An 8,221-nucleotide genomic window follows, 5' to 3' on the forward strand; every position below is an offset into this window, starting at 1 on the left:
CCTGGGGTGCAATAACTCCTGTGCTTCAGTAGCACATGATGGGGCTGTCCAGCTGGAAAGCTGCTTGGGCAGAAAAGGCCTTGGATGTGCTGGTGGACACCAAGTGGAACACGAGCCAGAAGTGGAGCAAAAAATGCAGTCTCCTGAGCTGCATTCCTGGCAGGTGAGGAGAGGTGATCATTCCTCTGTCCTCAGCCATGGTAAGGCCACACCTGGAGTGATGGGTTCAGCTCTGGGTTCCCAGAACAAGAGACACAGGCATACTGGAACAAGTCCAGAAAGACCATGAGAGTGGTTAAGGGACTAGAGCATCCTGTGCAAGAGCACAGGCTGAGGAGGATCTTACCTGTGTGAATAAATGCCTTGATGGGAGGAGTAAAGGAGATCCGGGCTTTGCTTAGTGGTACCCATTGACAGGGCAAAGGGCAATGGGACCTTGAACGACCTGCTGTGAGCAGTAGGGTGGATGAGATGATCCCCCCCATCGCTCCCAACCTCAGCCGTTGTGTGAAACACGGGCTTTTGGGAGCTGAAAGCTTTCTCTGAATATCTTTCAGATCTTTGTGTTGAACAGAAAGGAGCTCGTTCAGTTTTGAAAACAAGATGAAGACTAGTCACATTCTATAAAAATCCCTTTGCAATGCTTTGGTATAGGCTGTGAAGTCTTTTTAAACACATTTATGTAACACACCTTTGCTTTTTTTTTTTGCAGCAACGCTGCCCTTTTGTCTGAGCTCTTCAGTGCTAGAAATGTTTTGAAAAGATGGGGTTTTTTTTTTACAAGAGTGTAAGAGAGATGCAACCTGCTATAATATTGCTGGTTTTCATAAATGACTGCAGAGCATTTGTGTGTCTTCAGACACCTTTTCTCTCTCATGAGCCAGAACATTTGTGTAAAAGACAAAAAAAACCCCAATTCTCGTCCTGCTGTGATATCCCAGCGACAAATGTTTCTTTTTCTGCCTCTTGTATCATCTAAATTTTGCAGCTCTATCACTAGTAATGTGAGACTGAAAGCCAGCAGTTGTTTCCCCCCCCCCCTTTTTGTTCCACCACCCTCGGCTACAAAGGATATGGATTTCTCACAAAATATAGAAGCGCGCGGGATACATGAATTGAATGAAGCTAAAATGGGAATTAGTTTAAGGATAAAGAAAAACAACTGAAATGGAGCACCTTGATGACGGTTTTACAAAGTAGTTTCCTGGCTCCAAAAATGTTTTAATGATAGAAGGAAGTCCTAATGTACCAAGGCTGGCCACCTGCTTAGTGCTTCTGTCACCTCTCTGTCAGTAGGTATATTGCGTGAGCTACCAAAGATCCATCCTTCAGTGGCTGTCACTACTGCTTTGAGCAGACTGGTTTGGGAATGTGAAGAAGGAAGAAAATGTTTGTTCTTTCGGCTAGATTTCATTGTGTTCCATCCTCCTCAACAGAAAAGTGGTTTAAAGCATGCTTAAGCCTCAGCAAACTATAGCGTGTTCCACCAGGCTGATAGATGCCCTACGTGGCCTTTTAGCTCTGGTACATAGCCATTCACCAAAGTGCAGTGCTGAAGTGGAAGGTGCATCTGATTTTGGGAAACAGAATGGGAGGTCTTCTCCGTGCAGATGCCTGTCTTCCTACAGAATCAGTTCTAGAGAATGTTATGTCTTTTCCATCAAAAGAAAAAGCAGGCTTAATAATATCTCCATATGTCTGCAGTTGCTTTCTCAGGTACATTGTCTGCCTACAGCTATTTTTTGTTCACCCTCAAAGTTCTTCTTGCCTGATTCATAATCTCAAAATGAACGTAGAATTCAATATACCTCAATGGTGAATTTCCCAAGGTGGGGTTAAACCAGGCTTAGCTCTGTTTTGATTTCTGCTTTGTTTCACAGGCACATCTAGAGCCTTGCGAGCAGAGATGCCCATTTGCATTCAACAGATAATTTCTTTCTTAACTGGGTTTTAGGTGGAAAATTACACATCAGAAATACAGCAAAGAACAAAGTCACGTAAGGATTAATGCAAAGCAAGCAGCAGCTCCACTGTGTGTTGCAAGAGTGCCAAGTGAACGTTTCAGCTTTATACCAACCTATTTACCTACCTTTGGTAACGTAGAGGTAGAAGAAGTCACAGTAGAAGATGGTTTGTACCACCCCGGAAACTACAGCAATCTGGTCGTAGAAATTCTCCGTGTAGTAGCGCCAGACCCAGTTGGCAATGTAGAGAGCCCGGTAGAGGCCCAAGAAGAAAAGGTAGTGTGTCGTGATGGTCTCTGCTTCCCCTGTCTTGCTGATCATGAAGAGCTGAGGAAGGATAGCCACGGACTCCAAGTAGATGGAGAAGGTCCAGAGTATCTGTGAGGTGCATAATGAAGGTAGTGGAGAGACTTGGTACTGGTTAACATGCATTAAGACCCTAAGCTTTTCATTTGGCAGAGCAACGATGTGTGAGCAGGATAAGTAGCGCTGCTGGAGTTGGGGGAAAATGAGCTTGCTGTGCTGAGACTGAGAGGAGACAGCGCTGAGCTGCGCTGTAGACGGTGCAGTCCTCGAGGCATGCCAACTTTGCCTTTCCTGCCTGCTTTTGCTGTTAAAACTCTCAACCATTCAACATGCTGCTCACTCTGCTGTCTGGCATCAGGCTGCTGCTTCCCCTCCCTTTTCCTGCCTCAGGTTTTCCTTACCTCCAGGGGCGTGAAGCTGTGGTTCTCCAGAAATGACAAGCCGGTGACCGGGACCAGCAGGAACTCCAGGCGAAAGGAATCGTTCTCGCTGTCAAACGTTTTCCGGAATTTCACGTAGATCATGTACACGGTGACGTAGGCACATAGCAAAAAAATGACCTGGGGAGTCAAATGAAGGCAGATGGCAAAACCTCACCTGCAATTGCATCTCTGTGCTTGAAGAGGGGATGGTTTTGCTCAAGTCAAGATCTGTTAGCCCTGTTCTGCTGGGGCCATTCCTGGGTGAGATAGTGGTGAATGCTTTTAGTATCATAGAATAGTTTGGGTTGGAAAGGACCTTAAGATCATCCAGTTCCAACCCCCTGACATGGGCAGGGACACCTCACACTAAACCATCCCACACAAGGCTTCATCCAACCTGGTCTTGAACACCGTCAGGGATGGCGCATTCACAGCTTCCCTGGGCAACCCATTCCAGTGCCTCGCTACCCTAACAGGAAAGAATTTCTTCCTTGTATCCAATCTAAACTTCCCCTGTTTAAGTTTTAACCCATTACCCCTTGTCCTGTCACTACAGTCCCTGACGAAGAGTCCCTCCCCAGCATCCCTATAGGCCCCCTTCAGGTACTGGAAGGCTGCTATGAGGTCCCCACGCAGCCTTCTCTTCTCCAGGCTGAACAGCCCCAACTTCCTCAGCCTGTCTTCATACAGGAGGTGCTCCAGCCCCTGATCATCCTCGTGGCCCTCCTCTGGACTTGTTCCAGCAGTTCCATGTCCTTTTTATGTTGAGGACATATGTTTTCCTGTGCTGGCTTCTGGATTGACACCTGCTGAAGATACCCCAGTGGTCAACTAAAGATTGCTCCACCACCATGATCACACTTGTTTGGGTGAGGGGGTTTCACTTGGTGGTAGCCATCTGTTAATGCACCAGGCTCGATTCATGGTGTCTTGTCCTGGTTTTGGTGGTACTAAGTGTGGTGGGCTCAGCTCACTCACTGACTGTAGGGGGGGGGGGGTTCTTGGTCAGTGGTGGGGATAGTGACACAGAAGGAGGTATCTTTACCCCTCCTGGCTGAAAAACTGACATAGTGACTGTGCACCCTCGCCTCCCTGAGCAACCATGGTGAGCTGGGGGGAACCTCTGCTTGTGCACTGCCCTTTCCTTACCTTCATCACAGTGTTATAGACAGAGATGAAGGTCGTGAACAGGTCCAGATAGCGGGTCGTGAAGACGAGTGCGAAAAGAATCTGACTCTTCCCAGAGATACCTGCATGGCAGGGAGAAGGGAAAGTAAAGCAGATGAGAGGACACTTTAGGGTAGGCCTTCTTTGGAGGCAGATGTATACACGCATGTTGCTTCGTGAGCTAGGTCTGGCATGCTCGTGCTGCGGTAGCTCTAGACTCAACCCAGGACCGGCTGGAGTCTCCCAAGTAACAGTGCAGGCTCCTGCTGGTGCCCCTGAGCCCTGCCTTGGCTTGTAGGTAGAGGCACTCGGTGGGCACATTCACTGCTTTGGCCAATTCAGTCCTTGCCGTCATCAAAACACCTTTCTCTTCCCTCCCTTGCCTTCTTCACCTCGCCAGGGGTTGTGTGATGTGACATCTGCCACACGAGGGAAGAGCTGCGGCATCAGGGACCAGTGCAGGGATGCTGATGGAATTTAGTCTCCGCTGGCAGGGAGATGCAGCCGGACCCATCTATTTCCCTACCTGTGCTAGCAGTGGCAGTGCTGCAGCCCAGCCTCTGAGTCTCTTGGAGAGGAAAACATGACCTCTGAGCAAGATCTTCCTCTGGAAAGCTGCAGCCCTGATTTCCTCGCGCAGGGACAGGGCAGCCCCTGCCCACCCGCGGCCAGGTCCTCCAGCCTAAAGCAGCTCTCTCTCCAGGTGGTTGGGTTTGGTGCTACCGCAACTTCTTGTGCTCATTTTCCACCTTCAGCCTTGCTGCCCTCTCCCTCGCTCCACCACCCCAGGACCAACACCTGCCCGAGGCTGTGTGCCTTGCCACATCACATCCTTCCAACACCGCCACGGCAGGGAGACCTCCCAGAGGAAGAGGAGGAGGAGGATTACTTCCCTTAAAGAGCCCACCAGGGAGGGCTGCCGGTTTGTATGGACTGTCGCTGGCCTTTTTGGCACCCATTTCACTTGCACTCCTCCAAAGCCGCCCTCCAAGAAGAGCCCCCCTCCTTCCCTGGGGTGTGGGAGCACTCACCAGCACAGGACTTGGACTTCAGGATCTTCATCAGGAGGATGATGATGGCCAACAAGTGGGAGACATCCCCCAGGATGCGGAAGATGTTCATGGTGCCGGGGGGGCTCCTCTATGGCGAAGGGAGCGGGGCCCTTTCTGCAGGCAGGGAAGGTGAGGGCAGGGAGTTTTTCCGCCCCAAGCCTCAACCGAGTGACCGCTTCCCTGCAGCTCAACTTCTTCCCTTTCCCCCGCGTAAGGAGCTCTCTCCTCTGGCAGAGGGAAGCTCAGGCTCCCCCCTGCCCTGGCTGCGGGCGCCCTCCCCGTGCCAGGCCCTCAGGCTGGCTGCCTCTCTTGCTTCCTGCTTACTTTTTCCCCCTGGGTGGATGTTCTCTCTCCCCCTTCCAGAGCTCCCTCGCCCTGCTCCAGGCCCAAAGCCGGGCTTTGTCCCGTGGAGAGCCCCGGGCTGTGCTGGCCCAGCAGCCCCGAAACCAGGCTGGGTGACGGTGACGTGGCTCCTGGCTGGCCAGGGAGGAGAGGGAGGAGGCGGCGGAGGCGGGAATAACTGCGCTAGTTTTCCTCTTTTCCTTTTTTTTTTCCCCTTCCTCTTTTATCCTTCCCCAACTTGTCTCAAGTTACACATGGAAGTACCGTTACAAGGGAGAAGGCAGAGGGAAAGGGATCCCCGTCTCTGCCTTTGGGGATGCACCTTCGCAGAAGGGCCAGCTTTCCAGGGACATTCCCTGTGGGTGTGTTAACCTCTGCCCTGCTCCCTGCCAGCAGCCTCCTGCCCTTTGCCTTTCCCAGCCCCGTCCCACCTCCAGCACCCTCTCCCCAGCGCTCCCCCTTGTCTCCTGGAGCAAATGAAGCAATAGGGAGAGATGCGCGCTATCACAGCTGCAGCTGTATGTCACACCCCACTTCCATAGGGCACCACGGACAGCCATTCCCTGATGCCCCCCCCCCCCCCCAAGGCAACCCTGCCTTTGGGTACCCTGCCAGGAGCAGTGCGCATCCCAGAGCCCAGCCCTGGAGGAAAGAAAAGATCCTCCCAAGGGCTGGTTTGAAACAAACTTTGCTGTAAATATGAATCCCGGATTCCTGCAAGTGGACTGCAAACGGCGCAACGCACGTGGGGAGTGCAGGGAGCACATGGGTGCTGCTGGGTTTGTAGGTGTAACGGGAGAGGAGCCTGGTAGTGGCGGCCATCAAGTTTCGGTGTATTCAGGAGCAGCCCCGGGTGACCAGCCTGGCTGGGATAAACCTTGTCCTTGCAGCAGTGGTCACACGGGGAGGTCTCATGGCAGCGGCAAGGGAATCTCCGCGTCGAGACAGAGCCATTGGATCTTCATTATCTAATTGCTCATGTAAATGTGCTTTAGTACAACCAAATGGAGGGGTTAATTTGTCACCTCTTTCCCAAGCAACTCACATCTGGATGTGGGTCTAATTTGGTTGTGCGACCCTGCCTGCTTCTGCCCCTGCTGCCCTCCCCGTCCCCAGCGTCACCCGTGGCCATCTCCTCCACATCTCCCCCCATCCGTATGGGCTCGCCTGGAGTAAAATCCCTAATGATTAAAGTGTAAAAATATTATTCCTGGTGCTCGCTGAGAGGACTAACAAGTCTATTAGCATCACCAGATTCCTTTCTGAATACATTTGCATATATTTCCTCCCTGCCCATTAGGCTGGCTGCCGTGTTTTCCCTCTCTGCTGTTCCAGCACCTGCCACACTGGGCTTTTCCAGACACGTTCCCAGCCTGGGCTGGAAAACACCCGCTCAGCCCTGGGAAACTGGGGAGGGCCTGGTCGGGGCACCAAGTTAGAGGCTGGTGCGGTAGGAGGGGTGCAGGTCAGACCACAGGAGAGCGTCAGCAAAGGGGCAACAGGGTAGGGACTGGCTGAAATCGCGTCTCCAGCCATGGGGGCCGCCCGGGCTTTCCGCAAGCTTCTCCAAAGCCGTGCGGGTGCTGGTGAAAGCCAAGCCCCAGCCCTGGCGGCCCAGCAGGTCCCTTCCCCGGTGGGCAGAGATCGGTTTGAGCGGTGGAACAGGCATGGGGGGCTCCATGGGAAGGAAGAGAAGTGGAGTTCACTCTTGTGACGGCTCCTCTGCCGAGCGCCTCGGGTGCAGTCTCTGAGAGCCCTCAGCATCCTCCGGACCCTCCACTGCTCTTCGCAGCTTCTGTTCCAACACAGGGGATGAAGCTTCCTGTGGATGGGTAGGACCGCTGTGGGTGGCAAAGGTTCGTTCTCTTTGCCTTGTGCCCTCCCGAGGAGAGCGGAGGGGCCCCAAGGCAGGTTGTTGTACGCTGCTGCAGCGCCGGGAACCACCGCTGAGGTGACCACCAGAGGGACTCCCTGTGAGCAGCCGAGCCGAGCTCAGCCAGCCGGGACAGGGCGGTGGGGTTGCGGTCTCCCTCGGGACATCCTCCTGCGGCACTGGGCAGGACGGTGGCAAAGCTGCTGAGAGGGCGAGGGGCAGCCGGGCGCTTCGAGGAGGGAAAAGCTGGCACATGATGCGGGAGCAAGTAAAAATAAACCTCCCCTCCTCCCTCCCTGCCACGACACGGAGCGCCTTGCACCGGGTGTCTCCCTGCCTCCCGAAATAATGCCGGGTGCTGCCACCGCTCCGCACGGTGATGCTCTCTCCATGCCTCTTGTTTCCATGGCGACCACAAGGAATATCGCTAGGGTGACAGGGAGGCGAGGGAGCTGGGATTTGGCATTAAAAACGAGAATTTGGGGTTCTTTGGTTTCTTTTTTTCCCCCTTTAGTTCTATTTTTGGGTTTCCCTCTCTGCCTCTGCTGATCTGGGAGGCGCCTTCTGCTGCAGAGCCCCGGGGCCAGGTGGCAGCAGATCCATTGAGCACATTCCTTCTCCACCTCTGCCTGTCCTGCAAGGCAGAAAGAGGGGCAAAGGGGGTTTTCTTCTCCCTAACGCATTTGTTTCCGGCCACCGGGAAGGGCTCTGTACTTTTACTCTGGAGGTGCTTGGCCAGGACCTTTCCTCCATCTCTGCTGCAGGCTGTGGCTCAGGCTGCATGCAGAGCCCCCGGGAAGGTGGGCAGCCGCTGGGATTGATCCCAGAGTGGTCCCAGGCAGAGATACAGTGCGGCATTCCTAGCGGAGCTGGGAAACATGGTGGTGTCGAGCACCATGGGCGACCTCTGCCTCTCAACACCTCTGCCCCTGTGACCAGGATAGGGCAATCCTGGAGTGGGGACAGAGATGGGACGGTCGGAGGAGGATGGCAAAGGCAGCCTGGCAAGTGCCCCAGCCGGGGCTGCTGGTATGGGAGTTGCTCTTGTCTTCATCCCCAGGCAGGACACGGGTCAGGCAGTGCTCACTCACCTTC

General features: G+C 53.6%; 1 protein-coding gene across 1 annotated transcript in view; it reads right to left on the reverse strand.

Moving 5' to 3' along the window:
• The window catches only part of KDELR3 (KDEL endoplasmic reticulum protein retention receptor 3), a 7,157-nt gene extending 1,745 nt beyond the window's left edge, over positions 1–5,412 (reverse strand). The window contains exons 1-5 of the mRNA XM_065678303.1: positions 5,236–5,412; positions 4,891–5,025; positions 3,842–3,942; positions 2,672–2,830; positions 2,090–2,342 (exon numbers count right to left, since the gene is read on the reverse strand). Coding sequence (XP_065534375.1) covers positions 2,090–2,342; positions 2,672–2,830; positions 3,842–3,942; positions 4,891–4,981 — 604 coding nt within the window. The 5' untranslated portion in view covers positions 4,982–5,025; positions 5,236–5,412. The remainder of the gene's footprint in view (positions 1–2,089; positions 2,343–2,671; positions 2,831–3,841; positions 3,943–4,890; positions 5,026–5,235) is intronic.
• Positions 5,413–8,221: the final 2,809 nt, after the last annotated feature.

The sequence above is a fragment of the Lathamus discolor genome, chromosome 1 (assembly GCF_037157495.1).
Source record: "Lathamus discolor isolate bLatDis1 chromosome 1, bLatDis1.hap1, whole genome shotgun sequence".
In the NCBI taxonomy this organism is placed as follows: domain Eukaryota; kingdom Metazoa; phylum Chordata; class Aves; order Psittaciformes; family Psittacidae; genus Lathamus; species Lathamus discolor.